Source organism: Leuciscus leuciscus (genome assembly GCF_965113295.1).
Source record: "Leuciscus leuciscus genome assembly, chromosome: 9".
Classification (NCBI taxonomy): Eukaryota; Metazoa; Chordata; class Actinopteri; order Cypriniformes; family Leuciscidae; genus Leuciscus; species Leuciscus leuciscus.
Window position 1 is genome coordinate 7413000 of NC_138733.1, and position 26976 is coordinate 7439975.

At 39.6% G+C, this 26976-nt stretch overlaps 2 protein-coding genes across 8 annotated transcripts in view; both read left to right on the forward strand.

The window, feature by feature from the left end:
• LOC309506314 (uncharacterized protein) overlaps positions 1-26976 on the forward strand; it is a 101609-nt gene that overhangs the window by 59555 nt on the left and 15078 nt on the right. Inside the window, exons 1-2 of one of the 7 annotated variants that reach the window (XM_082180129.1) lie at positions 8520-8685; positions 12423-12525. The exons of 3 other annotated variants lie outside the window; for them this stretch is intronic. The gene's annotated coding sequence lies outside the window, so the exon portion shown is untranslated. Of the gene's footprint in view, positions 1-8519; positions 8709-12422; positions 12526-22678; positions 22698-26976 lie in introns of those variants that run through there. 3 more of the 7 variants (XM_082180127.1, XM_082180131.1, XM_082180133.1) reach the window with 3 other exon arrangements.
• On the forward strand, positions 401-7887 carry LOC309506320 (uncharacterized protein). Its single transcript, XM_082180146.1, has 3 exons — positions 401-554; positions 1698-1946; positions 6250-7887. The coding sequence occupies exons 2-3, from the start codon at positions 1862-1864 to the stop codon at positions 7347-7349; spliced, it is 1185 nt and encodes a 394-aa protein (XP_082036272.1). The 5' UTR covers positions 401-554; positions 1698-1861; the 3' UTR covers positions 7350-7887.

Consider the following 26976-nt stretch of genomic DNA (forward strand, 5'->3'; position numbering starts at 1 on the left):
AAAGAAAATATATACAGAAAAAAAAAAACAGGTATGAGATCATCTTATAATTAACATAAAAGCGTTTTGCTTTACTATTTTTAAACCCAAATAGTAACTCGATATAATTTTTCATATATATCTGAAATAACAAAAAGTTGGGTTTCCTTTAGCCCATTTTTGTTTATGTATTTGGTATTTCCCCATAATCAAACAAAGATTAACAATAAAGGCCTCATTTGGTGGTAATCTTTGTCTATTAAAATAAACAAAAATACATATTTTTCAGAAAAGTAAACTTTCATCCCTAAGAATTTACAAAGAAAACATTCCAAATCTTTGAATTGTATCTGATCCTAGTCGCGAATCTGCTGTTGTGTGATGAGAGACTGGATTTACTCAGCTCCTCTCCCACACCAGAGCCCCGCCCCTTCCCGTTTGTTGACAATGCTAGTGCTAACTGCTAACAACTGTAGTCTACTTTGTTGTCACGGATAGAAAAGCTAATTGATTTTCGTAAGGAATTATTAAACAACTTCTCGGTGCATATGTGGTAAAAGTCTCCAGCATAGCAGGTTTGTAGCGCTGTGATTTTAACTGAATCATGTTGCAAAACGGACCAGAGTGTTTGTTCAATAACGACAGAGAAGCGCAAACTTATCGTCTCCTTTATTTAATATACATTTTGAAAGGAGAAGAGTGAAGAACAATGGAATTATACACCAAAAACGCGAAATAGTAATTCGCAGCATGCACATCTCAACATTATCTTATTTCACGATGTAAGTTAGAATAGGACAAAACCCTTCATGAGTCCACTGTTATTTTAACATTCAGGAGTCAGGACCTTTATTATAAAATAATTACACAAGGGCTGTTTTAAGACTCTTGAAGGCCAAACAGATTAGGTAATAAAAGCTTTTAAATCATGTCAGTAGCATATGTGTTGTGTTAATCACAGCCTAATAACAAATGCTTAAACATGAGAATCATGTTAAATGTTGCGGTTAATGATCAACAAACTGGATACAGAAGAGACTATGTTTAATGCTATTGTATTGAAAATGGAGAAGTAATATCAATCTGGAAACTATAATGACAAATTGGTAACACTTTATAATAAAGTTCCATTTATTATTGTTTTTTTATGTATTCACTAACATTTACAACAAGCAATAAATATATTTGTCCAAGGTTTTTGTTCATATAACGTTACATTTAGTATATAGCCTAATCATTTAGTCTCAATTGTGAGGTTCATCATTTTATAACACTTTTTGTTTTGACAGAACTGTGAAGTTGTTTAAAGCATATTGCATCGTCATTTTACAGTTTAGGAAAACAACTTTGTTAGCTAAACATGTTTTGTTCTACTAATATCAGAACTTTTTGAAATGATTTCACATTTTTTTGAAGATTTGTTGCTTATACCCTCTTTATTCAGTCTGTGATGTTTAAGTGGATTTATGTTGTCTCGTAAGATTTCGGATTAGTTTAGATATTAATTGAACCTCTGCCCTGTTTCATCCTTATAATATCCTGGGTTACATAATCCTTAAAATATCCTGGGTTACAAATGAACAACCTAGAGCTGTTTTGTACACTACTAATATGTAACCATCAAAATGCTCTATATTTGAACTCAATTAAAGGCACCATATGTTTTCTGTTAAAGTAATCCAGTATAAATTCAGTAACTTATCTTTGATTTTTTACAGATCTGGTCCTGTGGGCGTCAGTATCACACAGTGATTACAGTTCACACCTGCAGTGAAGCCCCTCCCACAACTATTCACCAATAAATACTGGGAATATTCCCATCATCCTACAAGAGAAGGACAAACTCCAGGAGTAGCAGCTGAAATCTGTGTGACTGTTAAAGATGGAGTTTATTAAAGAGGAGATTGAAGACATGAGTGATCCAGAACCATCCAGAGTAAAACATGAAGATACTGAGGAACAAATAGGTTGGTGTCCATTCTTGATTCTTCATTGTTGACTGTTGAGAAACATTAAGATAACAAAGCTTCAGTTCAACAGATTTGATGGCTGTGAAATAATGAGCAAAATAGAGATGAAGAAAATGAATCTAAATTATGATAATCTTGAATAGCTTTTGTCCACCACATTTTAAATGCATTAACAAGAAAGTCAAGTCACCTTCATATAGTGCCCTTAACAATATATATTATTTCAAAGCAGCTTTACAGTGATAATAGGAAATTAAAGTAACAGAGACTGTTTTGGCTTTACAGCAGCTCTAGAATAAAGTTATTGTCCAGCTAAAGTTAGTTTTGATTGATTCACTTCCGTCGCAACGATCATTAGTTATTAACTTATTAGCTAACACAACACCGTTCTAACAGAAAACCCTTAAAGGGGGGGTGAAACACTCAGTTTCAGTCTATCTCATGTTAATTTTGAGTACCTATAGAGTAGTACTGCATCCTTCATATCTCCAAAAAGTCTTTAGTTTTATCATATTTATAAGAGAAAGATAGGCTGTACCGAGTCTTTCCGGAAAAAACCAAGCGGCTGGAGGCGTGCCGTGTGGGTGGAGCTAAAGAATCACGAGCACGAATCACACACACACCATACATCGCATGCTCCATAGATACATTAACTATACGTGATCATGTTGTTTACTTGCTGTGCTTACGCGCCGATAGCTAACAACACACAGATATTTGAAGCAGTTTTACTCCCCGCCTGCGGTTCCAACGCTCGACCGTGAACCTTTATCGTTGGGACTGCTCCATCCTTAAGCATTAGACGATCTGCAAATCCGGCGTCGAACTGGGCCTTGTTTATAAAACAATCATCGTCGAAATGCAGGGAACAACCAAGAACACTTGCACAACTCCGTTGATGACTTCCCTAAAGCCGAGCACAGCGCTTTGATGGGCGTACTGCTTTCGCTCTCTCGCTCTGGTCTACGAGTGCGCACGTGCCCTTCCGGGAGAAGTGCCCTTAGGACCCGTATAAGGAAATTCCGCCCCATCTGACATCACACGCGCCCATAGCCATACTCGAAAAAAACTTTTCGAAACTTGTGACAAACCAGGAGTATTTTTGACACAGAAATACTCCATCAAACGTACAACTTAATTTTTTTTAACTTTGTCCATGTTTAGCATGGGAATCCAACTCTTTAACAGTGTAAATAGCTCAGTAGGCATGAAATAGCATTTCACCCCCCCTTTAATGTGATCCAGCTGCTCATTTGCACAAAACAGTGCCTGGTGGTTCGAGAACGCAAACCATGAAATAGGTTCCAAGGCACAAACAAGCCTTGACAAATTTTTAATACAGAATTTTGTATCTTTTCCGCGTAGCCACGTGAACCAGAAATATCCCGACAACGTTTTATCTGTACAGAGGTAAAGGGAGGGGAAGGAGGTCTTCACAGGAGTGAGACTAGTTGACACTTCAGGACTGCGTTGTCGTCATGTCGTGTCCAGGCGCAGGTCCTTCATCAGATCTGGATACAGCCTGGAACCGGCGGACTGCGGTAAACCTCGGGATAAACAGAGAGTCTAATATTAGCGTAGACGCCATCCTTCTTATGATGTTACAAGAACATCAGAATTTATGGGAAGTGTTCCCGGTTCTGGCTGACCTAAACTATGCAGCCTAAAGGCTGATTTATACTTATGCACCATACCTACCCCGGAGCCTCTACGCTGTAGGCAACGCGTTGGTTTTAATTTATACTTCTGCGTTGTTGTCCGCATTGACGCGCAATTACACATGCAGAGGGAGCATGTGAAACCTGAGGGAGGGGGTTCTAGTAGACCAATCACAGCGCTTGCATCTGCGTAGAATTGACGCGTTGTTACATTTTTGGAGAGGTGCACATCAGGGTACGCGTGCTACACACAGCCTACGACGTAGCTATGGCAGGAGTTCGACGCAGAAGTATAAATTGGGCTTAACTTTGAATTATAGAAGTCTATAATGTGTTGTGTATGCTAGGTCAAAGAGATGTGTTTTTAGTCTAGATTTGAACTGACAGAGTGTGTCTGCTTCCCGGACAATGTTAGGAAGACTGTTCCAAAGTTTTGGTGCTAAATAGGAGAAGGATCTACCGCCAGCAGTTGATTTTGATATTCTAGGTATTATCAACTGGCCGGAATTTTGAGATCGCAATAGACGTGAAGGACTATAATGCGTTAAGAGCTCGCTCAAGTACAGCAGAGCTAAACCATTTAGTGCTTTGTAATAATCAACAATATTAAAAAAATGTATACAATGTTTAATAGGGAGCCAATGCAGTGTTGACAGAACTGGGCCAATATGGTCATACTTCCTGGTTCTGGTAAGAACTCGAGCTGCTGCGTTTTGGACCAGCTGTAGTTTTTTTTATTAAGCGTGCAGGGCAACCACCCATAAAAGCATTACAATAATCTAGCCTTCAGGTCATGAACACATGAACTAATTGTTCCGCATTTGTCATTGAGAGTAGGGCTGCACGATTAATTGCAATTTACATGTAATCGCAAATTGCTTAAATCGATTTGGCTTATCATGATTTTGAAATCGCAAAGGCTGCGATTATTTGTTATGCGCAGCTTGTCATTGATGTACGGCTCTGTAAACGCTGCTCCATCTGAAAGCACTGTGAGTTTGAGTCACTTATAACGTGCATAAAAAGTTATAAAAAGCAACACGCGTCAAACATCTTTCCAAAACATGAGAATCATTTATGAACCTCTTGTCCAACAAAAACAATATTTAATAACATGCATTTACTCCAAACTCACTTCATAACGACAGTTGAGCTCCTCATTCTGTGAGATGATGTGCTTCTTACACAGAATAAGGCAGTCGTGTATTTATAAGTCATGTTTAATCAAAGCGTTTCAATCTTCTGTTTATTCAGCTACAGCGATAGGGATTTCCTGGAATGATGCGCCGTTATTGTACTTCTGCGGCGGGGCATATTTAGCGTGTTTGCGTGAGAGCGCCCTCTGGCGTTCAGATGGAGCAGTATTTACTACCAATCAGCCGCACTCCACTGACAAGCTGCGCATAAGATGATCGCAGCCATTGCCAAATCGCAGCCATTGCCAAATCGCGTGCGGTTTTATTGCGATTAATCGTGCAGCCCTAATTGAGAGCATATGACGTAATTTAGATATATTTTAAAGATGGAAAAATGCGGTTTTACATTTACTAGACACGTGACTTTCAAATGAAAGATTGGTATCAAAGAGCACACCCAGGTTCCTAACCGACGAAGAAGACTTAACAGAGCAGCCATCAAGAGTTAGAAAGTATTCTAGGTTATTACGTGAGGAAGTTTTTTTTGTCCAATAATTAGAATCAGTTTTTTCAAAATGAAGTAGTAGGAAATTACTAGTCATCAAGTTTCAGCTATGCATTGTTAACTTTGTGAATTGGTAAGTTTTGTCAGGGTGTTAAGAATTATAGAGCTGAGTATCATCAGCATAACAGTGAAACTAATGCCATGCTTCCTAATGATATCTCCTAAGGGTAGCATGTACTGAACAGCAACGGTCCCAGTACTGAGCCTTGTGGTACACCATACTGAACTTTTGATTGATAAGGCATCTCTTTATTTACTGCTACAAACTGATAACGGTCAGACAAGTATGATTTAAGCCATGCTAATGCAATTCCACTAATGCCAACATAATTTGAGAGTCATATTTAAAAGAATGTTGTGGTCGATAGTGTCAAATGCAGCACTAAGATCGAGTAACACTAATAGAGAGAAGTATCATACAACCATGATTGGATGAAAAGAGCAAATCATTTGTGAATCTAATGAGAGCAGTCTTAGTATTATGGTACGGTCTAAATCCTGACTGAAAATCTTCGCAGATATAATTTCTTTCTAAAAAGGAACATAGTTGTGAGGATACTGCCTTTTCTAGTATGAGTGACAGAAAAGGTAGATTCGAGATCGGCCTGTAATTGACTAATTCTGTAGGATCAAGCTGCGTTTTTTTAACAAGCGGTTTAATCATAGCCACCTTAAAAGTTTTAGGTACGTATCCTAATAAGAAAGATGAATTAATTATATTAAGAAGAGGATCTATGACCTCTGGGATCATCTCTTTCAGTAGCTTGGTCCGTATAGGGTCTAACATACATGTTGTAGATTTAGATGATTTAACGAGTTTAGAAAAAGACTGAACTAAACTTTGGCACATCAAAGATCTGATACTTGATACTCTGTTTCTTTCTTCTGTTTAATCAGAGTTCACTTGAACTTATTTTAACCACATAATATTTTCATTTTAGACTGGATGGAGATGAAACTGCAAAAACATGAACCGAATGAAGAAGAGGAGGAAAAGTATAGCATCAAAACTCAAGGAACAAAAGCCAATAAGATGCACTCCTGCACTCAGTGTGGAAAGAGTTTCAGTCAAAAAGGAAACCTTAAGACACACTTGAGAATTCACACTGGAGAGAAACCGTATCCATGCACTCAGTGTGGGAAGAGTTTTGCTGGTGAATCAGGTCTCAAGTATCATCTACGCATTCACTCTGGAGAAAAACCATTTAGCTGTGATCAGTGTGGTAAAGATTTTAATTCATCATCAAATCTAAAACAACACTTAAATGTTCATTCAGATGAGAAGCCTTATGTGTGTTTTTTCTGTGGAAAGAGTTTTTCAAGAATGCGTCATTTTAAACTCCACCAAAAAACACATGATGAAGTGAGAGATCATGTGTGCTTTGAGTGTGGGGAGAGCTTTACTACATCTGCCCATTTAAAAAATCACCAAAGAATTCATAGTGCAGATAGACATTACAAGTGCTCATATTGCGAGAAGAGTTTCACTCGTTCTGAAAACCTGAAATCACACGAGCGACTCCATACTGGAGAGAAACCGTACCAGTGTACTCCGTGTGAGAAGAGTTTCAGATGTAAAACTGATCTCAGATATCATCATCTCCGCGTTCACTCTGGAGAAAAGCCATTTAACTGTGATCAGTGTGGTAAAAAGTTCATTTCACCATCACATTTAAAACAACACCTGAAAGTTCATTCAGACGAGAGGCCTTATGTGTGTTCTCTCTGTGGAAAGTGTTTTTCACGGCTGAACAGTTTTAAACAGCACCAGAAAATACACAGTGAAGTGAGAGATCATGTGTGTTTGGACTGTGGGAAGAGCTTTACTAAAGCTGACAATCTGAAACAGCACCAAAGAATTCATACTGGAGAAAAACCTTACAAGTGCTCATCTTGTGACAAGAGTTTCACTCAGTCTGCACACCTGAAATCACACGAGCGACTTCATACTGGAGAGAAGCCGTACTACTGTACTCAGTGCGGGAATAGTTATAAACATTTATCAAGCCTTCACATTCATATGAAATTATGTTGCAAGTGAGAAACATTTGTTTTTATGTCAAATACATTCAAGTAAATAGTGAGAGTTTGTCCTAATTGCACAATATCATCTAGTTAAATTTCGTCAATTTGGTGGAAAGTTTGGAAAATGATAAGTTGAAGCTTCACCAGTCAACAACTCTTACAGTGTAAATAAAATCGTTGTTGTAGTTTATTTTTCTTTCAGGATAGGTTGTGTGCTAAATAGGTGAAAGTGGAAGTCAATTATGGTAACCCATACTTGGAATTTGTCCTCTGCATTTAACCTATCCAAGTTAAGTGAGTAGTGAACACACACACACACGGAGCAGTGGGAAGCCATTCACTGCAGCAGTTGTACGTTAGGTGTCTTGTTCAAGGGCACCTCAGTCATTTTCTGCTGGTATTGAAAATCGAACACACAACCTTCGGGGACACCAGTCCGACTCTCTAACCAATAGGCCAATTCTTGAATTAGATATATTCATGTCATGTACTTAAGTGTATTATATTGTGTTCTGATAGTTCATGTAATTATGAGAAATAAAAGAGAAACAACATCTTGTCTTGATTTATTTATTTAATGAACACAAAGAATGAGTTATATAGTTTTAATCACATTAATGAGTTTAAACACTCAATCTTAATACTGTGATAAATATGTTTGGGATGTACAGTATTATTGTAAAATCAACTCAAATTAGGTCTTGTATCATACAAAGAGGTTGGAGTTAATTTGTACCCTTCATTATTGACTTCTTAGGAACAATAAGGTACCTTATAGTTTAAGTTCACCAAAGCAGTAAAATGTGGAATATTTTCTCCAAATGCTGCATGTTTACAGTGTATTAAAATGTGATTAATATGCCAATTTACAGAAGATATCAGACATAACCCTCTTATTTCTACTAGACTATCCAGGATCAGGTAATCCATTTGACTTTTGTGTCGTTTTTAAAGCAAAATTGGATTGATCACCTCTGATCCAGATGCACACGTTTTCAGATGACCAAATCTGGATTACAAGTGCTCCAAATGGGGTTACATTTCACAATGTGGGCTGCTAGCAATGTGAATGTGGGGTAACTCTCTTTAAGTGTTTTTGTTTGAGTATCATTTACTATGATATTTTCTGATATCTGAATTACCTTATTCTAATCGAAACTGCTGTTGTGTGATGTGAGACTGAATTTACTCCTCTCCCACACTAGAGCCACGCCTCGTCGCGTCTAGTAGACAATGCTAGTGCTAACGGCTAACAACAGTAACGTTAGTCTACTGCTCTTGTAGTCACGGAGAGAAAAGCTACTGGATGAATTCCTTCAGGATTTATTAACATCTGGATGCATTCATATCTGGTAAAAGATCTCCAGCATACTCGGTATGTAACGTTACTGCTGTGATTTTAATTCAATCATGTTGCAAAACGGATCAGATCGAGTGTTTGTTTAATAATGACAGAGAACCGCAAACTTCTCATCTGGTCTTATTTAATATACATTTTGAAAAGACAAGAGTGAAGAACAATGGAATTATACACCAAAAACGTGAAATAGTACAAATAAAACGTGCGACGGACAAGTTTAATACTTTAGAATCAAGGCAAACCCAGTCAAAAACTTGAAGACTTAACGTGTTATATATGACACCGATTATTACATTAAGTTTTAAATAGATTGTTCCTTCTGTGTTGATGCAGGTTAACTTGGGTCAGTAATCATTATTGTAATAGTTCACAAGAGGGGCGTGTTTTATAGCAAGAAATCCGTGATAGTGATAATCTGCTGTTTTGAGGGATATGAGCGCTAGTGCATTAAAGTTCATTTTTAAAATGTTGCACCAGACATGAGACGTGGACATATCCCCCTAGGAATGAAAGCTAATACAATTTGATCCACAGCATGCACATCTCAACAGTATAATCGTACTTTACGATATAGCCTAGAATTGGACAAATCCCTTCACAAGTCCTCTCTGCGTACGTTGTCATTTTTGCTAATTTAAGTATTTTTATTGTCATATTTTTGAATTACTTCTGTATAACTATGCAGTTTATAATGACCCAAACATACAGGACCTTTATGATAGAATTCCTAGTCAAAATGGCAGATGACAACAGTTTCCAAGGTAGGATTGGTTAAGGTGGGACTTAGGCCACATTTACACATAGCCGGGTATTTAGAGAAACGAATATTTCTCCCCCTCCGTTTTCAAAAATAACATCGTGCACACAATATCGTTTTCAAAAAAAGTTGTCGTTTACATCAACCCGCATAAATACAAAGGGGCGGCAGTGTAAGGAGAAGGATAAAGCCATGCAAGCCAATCAGAATCCTCAAAATCGACAACGACGAATAGCACGAGCGACTTCCTGTTCCTTTCAAAACAATAGACATGGCGCGAGGTTCGTTCGTGTGGACAGACAGCGAAGCAAATGCAAACAGGCCAAAAGCGTTTTCACAAAAGTAAAAATGAGTACCACTTTAACAGCATCCATGATCAAATAGTAGCCAAACAAACTCATAGACAGTATGGAACAAACTCTAAACATAGGGCGCTCACATGACGTAAGCATTTTCTGGCGCATAATGTGACGTTTGAGAACCTAAAACCCCGTTTCTCCCAGTTGACACGGCAACACATAACCGGCGTTTTCAGAAATCTCCACTTTGGCCGGAGTTTTTAGAAATAATCGTTTTCTGGGATAAAAACGGCGTTTTCGTGTAAATGACAGGCCAAAACGCAGGGAAATATCTGCGTTTTCCCATCGTGTAAACGGGGCCTTAGCATAGGTGTATTTGCATGAATGTTAAATATATTTATTAAGTAATTTTGACTAGTAAGAATATTCACTCCACATACATCCATCAATTTGCTTGTTTTACATGACATCTGCATTAAACTGTAAATCATATGACCTTAAAGGGATAGTTCACTTTGAAATTAATTTTTGGTATGTTTTAGCTTACCTCAAGGGCATCCAAGATGTAGGTGTCTTTTTTTCCGCAGTAGTTTCAATTTTGATATTTTTAGGTCAAACCGTTCTTGTCTGTCAGTCATATAATGCAGGTCGATGGTCACTGTCTCAAAGAGCATGCACAGAGTCCAAATTAAAGCCATAGACAGTATAAGAAGTGGACAGAGTCATCTCATTGGAACTCAATTGAGGCAAGTGAAGCCCATTTTTAGCGATTTTTTAGGACTTCCGTTCCTGACGCGTAGACTCAAACTGAGCTTGACGACGTAGATGTGACGTGAGCAACCCGTCTGTCTTCTAGTGGCTGTGGCATGAGAAATCTGAATCATTCCCTTCCGAATCTTGCAGAGACGGAGAGTGTGAGTAGGAGGTGTCCACGAGCTAGGAGCAGGAGAAACTTTTGCTAGGTATTCTGATTAATTATTTTGTCATTTTGCCTCCACGTCTCCCCGATTGCCCGCGAGCTTCTCCTCCTGTCCATACGGTAATCTCTCTACTGTGCGACAGAGAGTCGCATGGTTATGACGCAATCGTTAGCCTACTTTTACAAAAACTGCTTCTACGGGGCCATAACATAAGCTACAAGGTAATGGAGCATTTTATAAATTGTCGTGTTTCTTTAGAAATAAATAATGGACAAATGGAGTCTTTAAACGCCTCAGATGTGAAGTTATTCGCTGTCAAAGTGACGCCAAAATGAATGGGAGTCAGTGGGATGCTAACAGCAGGTGAAGTTCTGCTACAAGATGGTGGCACGCGGCCGGCTTCAACTTCCGGTCGACTTCCTTCCCGCTTGATTAAAGCAGCACTCAGTAGCTTCGGGATTTCTTCGCTGTATTCTCGCTTTTTGCTCGCAGGTTTCTCTCTAGAGCTCCCCCCACAGCTTCGGAATAGATATTTGACAACACTGTTGTAAAAACTCGTTGGTGATTCTCAGACACCAGAGGCTGTAGATCAACGACATCAAAGCAGATGGGACATTCTTTAAAACGTCTTCTTCATTCGGGTTCAGACAGCGTGAGGGAGCGCAATAATGACAGCATTTTAGCAGATTTCTTTTGGCCGTAAAGCAATTGTTTACATCGCGAGACCTGATATCACGCGAGACTTCCTGACGCAGCGGCCGGCGGCCCGCCGGCTCAAAGTTGCAAGTGCGTATTTTCCGCTCACGGGCACCAGGGGGGTGCGAAACGACCACCATTCAACCCGAAATAAGTAATATAACCATTCCAATGACTGTTCAGTTAACAGAAGCTGTTAAAAGTTACTTAGTTCACCTTTAAAACAATTCCCCGTCGTCCAAATTAAACAATTCCCCATCGTAAGTACATATTGATGGCCTAAGACACGAAACGAGCGGTTTGTGTGAGAAAACGAACAGTAAATATCGTTTTTACCTCTTATACACAGCCATGTCGAAGTGATCTGATCTGACGTGTGCACAGACTGGTGCATAGATATATACACTAGATGTCGCCTTAAAGACATTCGTTCCAATGAACTGCTGTAGAAAAGGCGACATCTAGTGTATATATATCTATGCACCAGTCTGCGCACACGTCAGATCAGATCACTTGGACATGGCTTTGTATAAGAGGTAAAAACGATATAAATACTGTTAGTTTTCTCACACAAACCGCTCATTTCGTGTCTTAGGCCATCAATGTGTACTTACGATGGGGAATTGTTTAATTTGGACGACGGGGAATTGTTTTAATTTGGACTCTGTGCATGCTCTTTGAGATAATGACCATATACCTGCATTATATGACTGACTGACAAGAACGGTTTGACCTAAAAATATCAAAATTGAAACTACTGCGGAAAAAAAGACACCTACATCTTGGATGCCCTTGAGGTAAGCTAAAACATACCAAAAATTAATTTCAAAGTGAACTATCCCTTTAAGTTATAAATGGGACATATTTTCATAACGGGAATGGTGTTCTTGAATATAGGCGGACATGTTCGATGTGTTTCCTCCTTTTGCAGCCAGTTTGCGAGTTTGCGTCTTCATTTTTTGCAAATTGGATGTCTATCCTCAAGGACAAGCATGCATTCGTATTTTCTATATCTAAAGTATTCCCATACTACAATTTTTAACTTATTTTTCAACAGGGGATAGAGATTACAGCTTCTATCTCTGACATTTTCTCCACTGTACTTGTGTGGTTGGAGCAAGTTGAGAGTCATCAAGTGGAAAGAAGTTGCTTCTGTGCAGGTGAGATTCTCCATCTAATTTTTTTTCCCAATACTATAGACAAACACATGTGCACAATCTGATAATTGTACGTGTTCATACCAAGATATATCGTCATACAGGTATACTGTTACAACCTTAGTTGTTCCAAACCTGAATTAGTTTCTTCTGTTGGTAACCAGACAGTTGACGGTAGCCATTGACGTCCATAGTAGGAAAAAAAAAATGCTATGGAAGTCAATGGGGTCCATCAACTGTCTGGTTACCAATATTCTTCAAAAGTTATTTTGTTCAACAGAAGAAAGAAACTCATACAGGTTTGGAACTACACAATGCTGAGTAAATGATGACAGATCATCAAGCTGGAGTTTGTTCATTAGGCATGCAGGGCAACCACCCAGTAGAGCATTAGAACAATCTAGCCTTGAGGTCAGGAACACATGAACTAACTGTTCCGCATTTGTGATTGAAAGCATATGTCGCAGTTTAGATATATTTTTAAGATGGAAGAATGTGGTTTTACAGATGCTAGAAACGTGGCTTTCAAATGAAAGATTGGTTTCAAAGAGCACACCCAGGTTCCTAACTGACAACGAAGACTTGACAGAGCAGCCCTCAATTGTTAGACACTAATCTAGGTTACTACATGCAGAGGTTTTTTGTCCAATAATTAGAAACACTGTTTTAATAAGTAGTGGGAAATTACGAGTCATCCAGTTTTTGATATCACCTATGCATTCCGTTAATTTTGTGAATTGGTAAGTTTCGTCGGGGCACGAAGAAATACAGAGCTGAGTATCATCAGCATAACAGTGAAACTAATGCCATGCTTCCTAATGATATCTCCTAATGGTAGCATACACAGAGTGAACAGCAGCGGTCCTAGCACTGAGCGTTGTGGTACTCCCTACTTAACTTGTGATCCATAAGACATCTCTTCATTTACTGCTACAAACTGATAACGGTCAGATAAGTATGATTTAAGCCAGTGGTCAGATCCTTGACCTCGGCTTTGATTAAAGGCAAGAATAGATTTTTTTATAGAATTTAGATTTTTTTTACAAGCAAATTGGCCAATTCCGATACCAGCTTCCGTTTTTTTTATATTTTTTTTTTACCAAATTCATTTGTTTGTTTATTTGTTGTTCATTTGAAATTAGTCAACCACTGCGTTTTAATTACAATACAAACAAAGATGCTACACACATGTAGCATGAGCAGTTGTTTTTTATTTAAATTAGATTGCATAATTTCAAGACTTAGAGCAATTATAGAATAGCCTAGAAATCTAGACGCACCCTAGCGGCAGCAAAATGTATTTTGCAGCCAGGGTAGTCTAGCAACTCTCCGTTGACTTTCGGAGCTGTAAAAACCTAAATTGGGTCAGGTCAATCACATCGTGTATAGAGTAGGCGGGGCGGGCTTAAAGGGGTCATATAATGCCATTTTTTTATAAGCTAATATGACTCTTTAGGGTCTAAATTAAAAGTTTGTAATATACTTTAATTAAAAATTCTCATTAGTATTGTAAGAAAAAACTCATTTTACCTGGTCAAAAACAGCTCTGTTTTCAGCACGCCGTTTAAGTGCATGTGTCTTTAAATGATAATGAGCTTTGCTCACCCCGCCCCTCTGTTCTGTGCGCACACTGTTTGTAACACAATAACCATAACGCGTTGTTCATTATAAACGTGCACTGCAAAATTTTTCGTTGTGAATTTACAATAAATAATTGGATACATTTTGCATGACTTTCACAGTAAGGATTACAGCAATATACTGTGAAATATATCACAGCAATTTACTGTAATTTTATATCTGTGATATTACAATGCATTGTTGTAAAAGCACAACTGTATACTGTAACTTCACAGCTTCAATGACAAAGCAATTACTGTGATATTACAGTACATTACTGGGGAATTACAATCTTTTGCTGTACATCATTACAAAAAGGCCCTGTACTTTTACAGTGTGTACTGTGAAAGTAATGTACAAGTTGACAATAATTTACTGTGAATTTACAATCATTGTACAATTCACCCCCTCCCCCCTCCCCCCAACAAACAACTCTGAGGTAAAGTCAATGTTAGCCCAATGGCATATTTATTAACAAATACAGAGAAACGGTGCAAACTTGCAATTCAACTGCCTGTCTCACAATTCAACTATTCAACTAGATGTGTCACAATAACAGTAATAAAGCCATCTTAAAATGCAGAAAATGCAGAGAAATTGTGCAAACTTGCAATTCAACTACCTGTCTCACAATTCAACTACAGGGTTCTCAAGTTTGATCAAAAGCTTGGAGTGAGATCACATGCGGTTAGGGGAGGAGCCCTAATGGAGCCCCGCCCCCCGCCTGTCCCCGCCCCCCAATTTTACCCATTGTTAATAATTAACCAGCACAAATTGAAATTATAACAATTGGTAAATCTGATAAATGACAGAGCAATTCATCACATCAAATATACTCTTAAATGTTATATTTCAAAATTACAAATATACAAAAATGACAAAAATATAACAAATTGCTCCAAACAGTTTGGAAAAACAAATCTTTTTGCATTTTGATTGTGTCTAGTCGAAATGGTATAATGATTTATTGTGTGGTGGGACATTGTGAACAAATTACATATTAGAGGTGTGTGTGTGTGTGTGTGTGTGTGTGTGTGTGTGTGTGTGTTCGTGTGTGTTTGTGTGTGTGTGTGTGTGTGTGTGTGTACACAAGAGTACACACTCCAGTTTATGAAATGTGTTTTGTGTTGTAAGTGTTTGTTGCACATTTTGATGCCTTGATAACGGGTAGGGGGCTCCCTACATTACATCTAGTTAATGTAACTAGAAAGACTATTAATACAGTATAATATATAATTTAAAATAAAATGAAGAAATACATCTTCATTCCTTCCCATACCCTCTAACATTTCCCTTAGTTTCAGATAACGTAAGCTAGCCAAACTGAGCCAAAGCTTCCGCTGGTTGCAAAGTAGTTGTAGAGTTTTTGACTGCATCAATAATAATGTATACGATGGGCTATATATTACATGTTCTAGCCTAAAAATGTTAGACGAGCTTTCTTCCAACTTACCTTCTCCATCACGACGTGTGTTCGCGCGATGTTGTTGGTTACCTAGTAACAAACATACGATGGCCGAGAATGTTCCGTCAACTTCCATGTGTTCCCGCATCGATGTTGCCTGGTAACGAATGCAATCTGGCCGAGATACGTGCTGGCGGCAGGAAACTTCAACTTGGTTGGCATTGCCTTTTCAGCGTGAGAAATACACGGTGTAGCGTGTGAGCGTGTGAACTGGTTGAATTGCGTGTGTCTCACGGCCAATGCGTGAGACTTGAGAACCCTGCAACTATTCAACTAGCTGTGTCACAATAACAGTAATGGACAGGATGGGAATGAGGCCTTCATGGCAAGATAAGAGAGCAAGGGAGAGAGCGATGAAGGAATGTCGTAAAGGGGTCAGGCGCTCCTCTCAGTCTCAAACATTATAATGAGTCCACACGCAACAGCATTGTGTAAAAATCTTGTAGTGCAAAGTTGTCTTGAAAAATTACAAAAAGAACAAGGCTACTCAAAACTGAGCCTGACAACTACCGCTGAAAAAAAAAAAAACTATGATGCCCATTCAAAGTCAATAAGTTTCCTCAAAAGGGTGCTCACATGAGGGTTCATTGTTGTCCGCTTCTTGGTCTTTGAGCCTCTTTCAGGATTGATGCCCAGGAAGCACCTGTTAATAAGCAAAGATAGTTTCAGTTTTAAATAGACTTACAGTGTATTGCAGACAGCATTTATCAAGGTGTGCTTTTTGCTGTGCTTTTCCCCCACATCAAACCCTAATAGATTTATAATCCAAACTTGTTAGATCTTACTCTCACCATAGTTTCTTTTAGCCATTTTTAGCCAAGGTGCCTCAGGCAGTGGTTGATTTTCTACTATGAGAGGCCATATCAACGTGCGCCGCCACTGAAATGCATCTTCACGCAATTGGTCAGTTGGTAAATTAAAACCAAACCCTGTTGAAAGTATGACAAACACATCCTTTTCAATTAAGGGCCTGAGAGCATTTTGTTCTGCTTTTAAAGAAAATTTCATCTACTTCATTCAATACATTCGCATTTCGCAATAGACGTTTCGAAATCATCATCACATAGCCTGCCCCAAAACAAAATAAATAGCTGTGATTGGACCGGCAGGTATTTGTCAGCATAACATGTAGAAACCCAGACTGATCTGCAGAGCGAAATTGAATGAGTTCGCGAGATCAGGATGGTCTCACCAGGCTAGCCTCAGGTACCTCGTTTGTCAGCATTTTAGACCTCAAGACAATCATTGAGTTGGAAGCCTGTACTATAATGTGAATTACAAGATTAAATGTGATCTTTATAAAATACCTTTGAATGAACTCCAGCGTCGACGATCCAGCGGCAGGATACTCAAGGTTGAAGACGTAATAGCTGCTGAAGAAAGCAGCTACTCCGTGTAAAAAGCTACTCCGACGCTGGAGTTCATTCAAAGGTATTTTATAAAGATCACATTTAATCTTGTAATTCACATTATAGTACAGGCTTCCTCTGTTCATCTCTCTGCACTGGCTACCTCTAGCTGCTCGCATCAAGTTCAAGGCACTGACGCTTGCTTACAGAACTATCACAGGCTCAGCTCCCTCCTACTTTCACTCACTCCTACGAGTCTACATCCCTACCAGACACCTGCGATCGGTCAACGAGCGACGTCTCGTGGTTCCATCACAGAAAGCCACAAAATCACTTTCCAGAACATTCTCATTCACAGTTCCATGCTGGTGGAACGCTCTCCCCACCCTCATCCGGAATGCAGAATCCCTGACAACATTCAAAAAACAGCTGAAAACCAATCTCTTCCGTGAGCACTTAACCTTATAGAAAAAAATAAAATAATTTCCTTTCCCTTCGAAACACCACTTATCAGGCTTATGCTACTCTGAATAATACCTGAACTTCGTATTTTGAGCACTTCCTGCGTTGTTGTTGCTCTTGCCTCTTTATGATGACTCGCTGAATTTAGTCCTAATTTGTAAGTCGCCTTGGATAAAGGCGTCTGCTAAATGACTAAATGTAAATGTAAAAAGAAAGGGTGTGGGCCCATCACGACATGTCCCTCGATGGATATAAGCCATCCAGAGGGCTTCATCATGTCACCTGAAATGAACAGATACAACATTATGTGTTATGAGCACTTTGCGATCTGCTTAAGATACAAAGGGCTATACAAATGTAATTCTTATTATAATTATAATTATTATTATTTATTGTGGTCATGTAGATTTCTAGAATGAAAACAAAATAATGAGTTAGAAATGTCGATACTAGATCAAAGTAACATTACCTTGAATGATCAAGCAGGGGGTGCTGAGTTCTGCAGTATTGACGTCCACAGCAGTGGCACATGGCTGTAACATAGTTAACACACAATAGCATGGATTTAGGATAAAGGATAAATATTGTTCATTGGTCAGAGGTAGTAAATCATGCAAGGTAAATGTTGATAATGTAATCACTCATTTTGCATTTTAAATATTTGAATAAAAAAATCTTACATCAACTTCAAGCATCAAACTCTCTTTCGGCTCTTTGAAGTACAACATTAGGAGCAGCAGGATGCAGGCAGCCTTGTCAGAGTCTGGATCATAGCAGGCCAGAACATCACGGATCTTGGGGTTGTCCAGTGTTGCACAGTAATCCAGGATGGTCTGTCCTCGTCGACTAATTGCCTCCTGTAGCTTCTGAAGGACATCGACGTCCGTCAGGAGGCCAAAGTGTGAGAATAGGCATTTCTGAGAGAAGAGAAATGGCCATTCCTGTTTGATCTCAGACATCGCTGCAGCAGGCACTTTGTTAAGGTATTTCCGCAGGATGACGTATGTCTTTTCCATCATTGGTTCTGATCTCTCTGCCCCACTCATTCCTTCCTCTGTGTATACAGACATACAAATGTATTGTTAGTACCCAAGTAACAATTTGGTCTTGTAGCCGCCCAACACACACAGTGTTCAGATCTTGACCAATTACTAAAGTCTAAACAAAATTACCCAAAAAGACAGTAGATGGCATGCCTGAGTAGATGTTCAGCAGATCCCTCTTCATATTCTCCAACGTTGCCTCGGTCTCCCCCTCTGGCAAATCTGCTGGGCCCCACCTGACACACCTAGGAGTGGGCATCACAGGGTAACAATACTATTGGGGACGGTTATAGCTCAGAAGTTGAAGCAAGTCGTCTCATGACTGAAGGGTCAGCAGTTTGATTCCCTGTTGTGACTGTCTAAATAGACCCATCCCACAGAAGTTATGTTACAGTGTAATAGTGTTGTAAACACAGGTGTATTTTATCAAACTAATTAAAGGGATATTCCACCATTTGGGGAATTAAGCTAATTTTCCACCTCCCCTCGAGTAAAACAATTGATTTTTACCTTTCTCCCGTTCATCCAGCAGTTCCCTGAGTCTGGCGATACCACTTATAGCTCCAGCCTAGTTGCATTCTACGGGGACTATTTTCACATGCTGCGTGATATCACTGCGGCCATAGTACGTTCGCAACGTTCCTTGATTATTACACCAGAATGAGAGTATAGTTCCATGTCAAATCAGCCTAGAAAAACGCCACATTTCATTTTCCATTAGTTTTATTGCACGTTCTAACTTGAGAAGAGACAACTTTTAAATAGGAAAAATTCCGGAAATCTTAGTCACTTTGAGGGCGAGATGCTAATGGTCTAATCCGATCCAATGATCTATGATAGGCTGGAGCTATACGTGGTATCGCCAGACTCAGGGAACGACTGAACGGGAGAAAGGTAAAAATCAATTGTTTTACTCTAGGGGAGGTGGAAAATGAGCTTAATTCCCCAAATGGTGGAATATCCCTTTAAGGTCAAGGTATTTAGTGTACCACAACCATGCATGCCAGAGAGCCACTATGCACAATATCAGCGCCCTGGCTCAGCTAAATCCTAAATGGAACAAGGCCATAATCACAGTTAATTACACCTGTGTTTACTACACTATTAACATCGCAACATGCTTGCTGTGAAAAGGGTCCATGTCAAAGTGTCAATAAAGTAGTCAAGAGAAAATTATGTTTTGTCTGTTTCAGGGTTATTCATGGTCATATACAATGCTTTCGAACAAATATTGACAGACTTTACATGTATATTGCCACATAGGCTACATATTGCCACATACCCGTATTGGTCAACAGGACCTCTTGCCAGTCTGGCCTCTCCTGCCATTCCCGTGTGTGGTCTTCTTTCTCTGCGGCGTTGAGCAAGAGTATTATTCCTATTTTTGTACTCCACTCTCGTTTTTACTTGTTGCAGAAGAGAGTGACATCCGTCTCCAGCAGTATCAGTATCTGAAAAAGTGGGTGGGATAATTAGAAAACATGTTACCATTGTGGCACTTACGACAGAAGCGTACAACTAATGTAAGGATTACTTAAAGGAAAGAACCACGCTTAAAAAAAAAACATCAGGCTGAACAAGACCAAAAAAAAAAACGTGAATTAGTATGGTTTTCTTGAATATACTAGCTCTGTTTAAACAAACCATGTTTACAAAATCTTCACTTTTGCACCCTTGTTACATCATAGGTGCAGGGAATGAATCAGTGAAAGTTACAAACAGTTGAAGGGGGTGGGGCTGGGGATTAACTGACAGCTAATATTGATAATAGTCCCATCCCTACCTGACAATGTTTCTCACAACGCTGTGGCACATGGCTCTGGTTGGGTTGCGGTCGTGCTGCATCATTTGGTCCACGAGCACGACCACGAAGGCCTTTCTCTCGTCTGGCAATGGTCTTTCTTCTTTTTCCACTCTAAGTCGAATGGCTGATGACACCTGGTCCCAGTTGAGACGAAAGTCAACATGCCATGGTACGCCAGGCTGTGAAGCGCTTGACGTGCTTGGGGCAGTGCTTGGAGGGCTGGGCAACAGCTGATTTGGAGGCTGGAATGTTGTGTTTGGAGAACATGGAGTTGGGGAACTTGGAGCACTTGGATCAGGAGCAGAGACCAACTCCATATTAAGAGTAACAAGTCCTAGAAGGCACAAAAACAATTGATTAATTAAGATAGGGCAAGATGTAGGGCTATGGGTCAATAGACTGTGTGCTTAACTGTAGTCCTGCTCCAGTACTTCCTGGAGGAAGCTCACACATTTGTTTCCTGTCAGCACTATTGGATGAAGCAATTAGAATTTATTCACGCGAGTGCCATTTGTTCGAATGTGACATAATGGGTTGGGAGAACGCAGAAGTCCATTGACTCATGTTAAAAGATTGCTCTGATAATGCCACTTAAAAAACAATAGTTAAAATAACAGGCCAATACACTATTGGAATTACAAACTCATCATAACAGGGTCTGATTGTTTTTCACTGCTATTGTTATTAAGTTTGGAAATGCATGCAAGTAATAAGCATCAGCTGCATTCACTTCTATGTATTTCCAGATGTGAAAACAACAGCAGTGAAAAACAGCCCAGTTTTGATTAGTTTGTAATTCCAATTATAATTTTTTATGCCTATTATACATTTCCCCAACCCATTACGTCACACTGAACAAATGCCACACACATGAATAAGGTCTATAAGCTGTGCTGCACACCTGAGATTAATCACTTCATCCAATAGTATTTGACAGGTAACCAATGTGTGAGCTTGGGACTACATACAAAGTATATTGTCTACCAGTTGTGCCAATGTTCTAAGGCCCTAGTTCAGTGACATGAAAGAGTGAAAAGTGTAATGGGTGAACAGATGAATTTACCGTCCTTGATGCCCTTCATTAACTTCCGACTTTGGATAGGTTTGAGGTATTTCACCAGATCCCTCTCCTCCACCAAGGTCAGATCTTCAATAGACTCGACCCCAAGCTCATCCAGCATGGTGGTAAGAAGGTCATCAGGGAGACCAGGCAAGAATGACCACACTGCTTCCTTGACCTAGTCTCATTTAGTGAATCATGAAACACTGTAATTTCTCATTTTTGCCATCCCTACACTGTATGCATATTTCCTACTATAGTCTGTTCAATCAACAAAGCAAATTAAAGACAAAATCAACTTTATTCAAGGCTACCAAAAATAAAAAATAAACTTTGTTTGCTATGACTACATAGCCTGCTCTACTACTCACGTCTATCCTCACGTATCCTCTATCCTCACTTTCCTCCCTGCTCATACTGCCTCTGGAAAAGAATGGTGGAGAGCAATAAGGGACTGATCATACACATTGTATGCTGAAAGAGGATAGTAGTCCAGTAGATCTTCCTGCTTAATGCACACATAATTGTCTTGGGCCACTCCTAGGTCACAGTACACACCTGTGTCACATAACTTTACAAAAGTATGTTTCTCTGAGACAAAATAGACCGAATTATGAACAACAATAGCTAGCATAATCTTCCCCATAAGAAGCCCTTCATCACTGTTCTCTAGTAAAATGTACATCCCCCTTCTGTAATCTGTGCCTTTGACTGTAACATAGTTACAAGCCACTGCCGACTGTAACTGGAATGGACAACTGGCTACAGATGCCCTGATCCTGTCATTGTAATCGTCAACATGAAAATCAGTCCCCTTTTCTGCTTGTACAAGTGGAGGGAACAAGTTTCCTGCACTCAAGTACGCTTGTAGAAGTTGGTGCCTCTCTGCTAGAGTTTTGCACAAATTCTTAAAATTGTGCAATTTTCTGGCACACTGTTTAAAAAATGTATGTTTGCTCTCAAATCGGAGTGTCCATAGGCGAATAAGTGGGCCAAAGTGAATGATGAGAGATGGATAGTGGCACAGATAATGGTGCTTTGGTCTGAGGGGGGCATTGGGGAAAAGCCTTGTCCTGTTGTCTATGTACTCCTCTATGAGGAATTTAAGATACGCAACCTGGCCCTCTGTAATGACCGGTGAACAGATGAGCTCAACAATCTCCCTCAGCTGCAAAATGATTTGCCACCACACCTCATTTTCGCAGGGATCTTTAATCCTGTCACCCACCATGAGTGGGAGAAGTCTAAGCAAACACCAGTTCTGAACTGCATGCCCACTGAGCTTGTCGCTGCTGGGGGAGAGGTCTGCTGGTTTGTCCTTACCATCGTTAACTTCATATCTGAACTGGTTCTTGCACCTGTTTAACTGCAGGTATGTAAAATGATTATCCTCAACTAAATGGCTAATATATAAAGGAAGGTCATAAGCTATGACTCCCTCAAATAAGTCATGGCCTAGACATGGTGGTAGGCCAGGCCGGCAAACATGGAAATGTGAAAGCTGATTGAAAGGAGAGTCAAACTTGATGCCGCATACAGAGTCAGTGGCAGTAGTTTCCTGCTCTTGCAAATTGCTTGCGTATGATTGGGCTGTTCTTTTGGCACCACACGATATAGGATTAGTCAGGAAATCATCTCTACACACCTCACAGTAACGACAAAAATAAGTAGACCGACTGAAGTTCTCCAAGAATCCCCCAATAGAATGGGATCCCAGGTTGTCTCCTGCAATGGCAACCAAAGAGCCCTTTAGTACAATGCCATCAGATGTGACTACACCTCTCTGCTCCAGAATTTTGAGGTCCTCAACCAGGGGAGCAAAAACTTTATTTACCCCAAAATACTTAAAGTCCTGTTCCCTACATAAGAGAACAAGTTGCATCTGATCAATAGAAGATCTATTGTGAGGCAAGATGTCAGTCAGAGTTAGGTAAACCGCTAAAACCTTGTGCTTTTTTTTCCCTGAGCCCAGGGGGTTGACAACCTCAAAGGCATCTTGGTACAGTATTAAACCTTCAACATTGGATTACTTTGAAAGCCTTCTCCATCCTTGACATCATGATAGACAGCATCAGTAGATGGCTGCAAACGTGTCATAGTATACTGTTTGCGTAGAGACTCATTTTTGAAAAGTGTCACCAATGTCTCATGTATAGGAACATACTGAGCAAAACATTCTTTGTCATTTTCATCACTGCCCAAGAGCAAAGGAACGGGATGAACATAGTTAAAACACTCTTTAAAAGCAGCCTTCCTCTTCGCATCTGTACTGAGCATTCCCTTGTTATAGAGTGTGAGTAGATCATCTCTGTTCATTTCCTCAGTGATGCTGCTTCTAGTGGCCTGAGGGATTCCGAGTTCTTTTAGTTTCTCACTCAGAATGTTTAGGGAATTGGACAGGCCAAGTTCATGAGCACTTTGAAAGCCATCAATAATGGTTTGAATGGTGCTTGCTGGTAAGAGTAGCTTAGATTACAATTTCAGGTAGAAAAGTGTAAGGTTCTGTAAAAATAGGTTTTCGTCGACAGCTAATGGCATTTGTGGTTCATTATGTTCCTCGGCAGCCTCTGAATATGACTGACTGGGTCCTGGCAACGGCTCTGTAGCAATAGACTTGTCCAAAACAAGGTCATCTAAAACTGAATCCTCTGCACACCTATGTTTTCTGGAAATATGTGAAGCAAAAGTCATCACATGTGTGAACGTGCAATCACAACCTCTAAATGGACATTTAGTTACCATTCCTCCCCTTATGTGCGTCTTCAAATGCTTAATAAGAGAGGCCAAAGTGTCACACTTAAATGCACAAGCCTCAAGCAGACATTTCAAGGGTGTGTCAGGTGGTAGAGCTGATGTGTCAGGTGGTAGAGCTGATGTGTCAGGTGGTAGAGCTGATGTGCCAGGCAGTATAGGCCCAGCAGCCTGCAGGGAGGACCTATGCTGCCTATACATATGAATTTGCAGTCCCGTGTGTTTTCTGTACCTCCGTGAGCAGTCAGGCACCCCACACTGGTAGTGATAATTGGGGGCATTGCTATGCAGTTTTGTGTGCTGAACATAGTTACACACATTCTCAGACACATGCTCACAGCCAACGAATTTACAGTTGAACATTGTGGTGCATGTTAACTAGTCACCTACCTAATCTATTTCTCCTCACTCTTAGCCTGACACTGAACAGTATGGTTAGCCTGCCTGACACTGAACAGGATGGTTAGCCTCGCCCTCTGATGACCTGGAAAGAAAAGAAAAGAAAAGAAAAAGGAGAAATTACACAAAGGCAACCAACAATAAGAATTTCAGTTTGAATGCAGATTATGATCATTGATCATTGTAATTTAATTTTAGCCGTATGTCAAAAATGATAGTGGTATATATATAGTGTTTTTTTTCTGTAGCACTTTGAGATTGCTCACTCAGTGTAAAGTGCATTTACAACTTTTACAATTATTATTCATTCATATCAGGACAAGTGGGAACCCTGTTAAAACCCTCCCGTTGACGAACACCACATGAGACTTAACTTACCCCAGTTAGCTCAGTCATGTTGTAAGTAGAATATCCGCTGGAAATTTTTTTTTTCATTGACCGTTTTTATTAAAGTTATTAAAGTTAAACAGCTAACGGTTAGCCCTGCTAATCTATGATAACCTTGACTAATTACAGAAATGTGCACACATAAATAGTAATGTTTGTCCCATCATTGGTTTTATAAACTTTACAAACACCAGATTTGTCTAAACGGTGATAGTGACATGAAAATTTATAGCGAAACTCTCGTCATTACTAACATTACTACTATTAGCAAATGCTGTGAGAGAACTTTCAACAATTCCGGGCACTTGCTAACAAAATGTGAACTGTGTCATGCGATAAACGTTTATTTGAAAGTAAATATATTACCATATTAAAATAACATGGGTGTAAGTGCTGCAAACATGCATGCTGCTCACCTTCTCCATTCAGCCCGGGAATAGACACGACGCGACGATGGCGCCTTCAGTTCAAAACAGTTCGGTTATGTCATGTGACTTCCAAGGGCATATTTCAATACAATATTTCACTGTAATAATACTGTTTAATGCTGTGAAATCCTTAATTTTTTTCACTGTGTTGCTGTGATATTACAGACCTTGTTGTGATATAACAGCAGGTTTTAGATTGCAAGATTTTACTGTAAAATAAGAGTTAAATGCTGTAAATTCCAAGGATACTGTGGTTTTTACAGGCAATCATTGGGATATTACAGGGAAACTTAATTACAACAAGTTACTGTAAAATAATACTGTTAATTATTGTGAAATGCTGGTAATTTTTAACAGTGTGGGATTATTAATTATATTGAGAACGTCGTACATAGAAAACATGCCGTAATGTACCCTGAGTGTAAACCGCCGCATTCATTGTGAAGTGTGCAAGCGATTTGCAAAGATTAATATAAATATTAATATAAAGGTTAATAAAACGTTACACTCACTTCAGTTCTTCTGGAGGTGCAGCAGGAACATGAATAGTTGGTACCGATCCTCTTGTCAGGAGCCGCTTCTTAGCAAAACCAGCTTTATACTGACCCTCGTTTATAAAGCAGTCTGGTGTGTGAAATGATTTGCGCAAACATGAAAGCATTGACGTTGATCGTGGGGAATATTCCCTTTGAAAACAAACTCAGCCACTGCGTCTTCAGCGGTCCGGATTTAAGAACATCAAAATGATGCTGTGTTCGTTATTGCACCCAAGAACAGAACACCACAATCGCTTAGACACCATTCTGCTCATAGACAGTGCTCCAGCGTACTCCGGTCCGCGCGGACAATGATTGACAGCTCGCTCACGAGCGAGCGAGGGCAGGACTGTGTTGAAACGCTGCTGTCAATCAAGAATCGTGGGAGGGGCGTCGATTTTGTGTGACGTCACAAAATCGAACGGCTTGATTTGAGAGGGGGAAAACATATAAGAAGATTTAAAAAACAAACACTGGATGGATTTTTACAGGGCTCCAGACTAACTTTTTTCACTAGGAGCACAGTGGCCCCCAACTGAAAATTTTAGGGGCACAACCAGAAAATTTAGGGGCGCACACCGTAAATCAACATGCTAACCAAATCTATTAATTTCCACTGTATTACTAATAAATACTTTGATAATAGATGCAGAAATTACAATGTGCTGTTTCAAATTCAGTGTCACATTTTATTCTGCACTTTTGAAGATGCAACAACAAGGTAAACTGACAGCACCATCGCTGTCATGACAGTACAAATAGTAAACAAAATAAAAATGCTTAGTAACAAAGTGCTTAGTAACCTTTCGGTCATTTCACAGTTACAAACAATACTTAAATGTATGTAAACATTAGGGGCACTGGCCAATAACATTCCACTAGAACATGTAGACCTAACCAACTTGAGCCTTTACTCACTCCCCCTTAGAGCAGATCCTCCTGTGTTCCACTAGGAGGCTCAGAAGGCCAGCCCTTGTAATTTGGCCTCCTAGACCTTTTACCCTGACTGAACCATGTTTGTACAGCTTCCTTGGCATCAAACTCTTGTAAACTAGGTCCCTCCATGCTAATTCGAATCAAGTCCTCCACAGTGTCTACATGCAGGGACCCCCTGACATCAGATTTAATCCTCTTCTGAGCAGAAAATCCC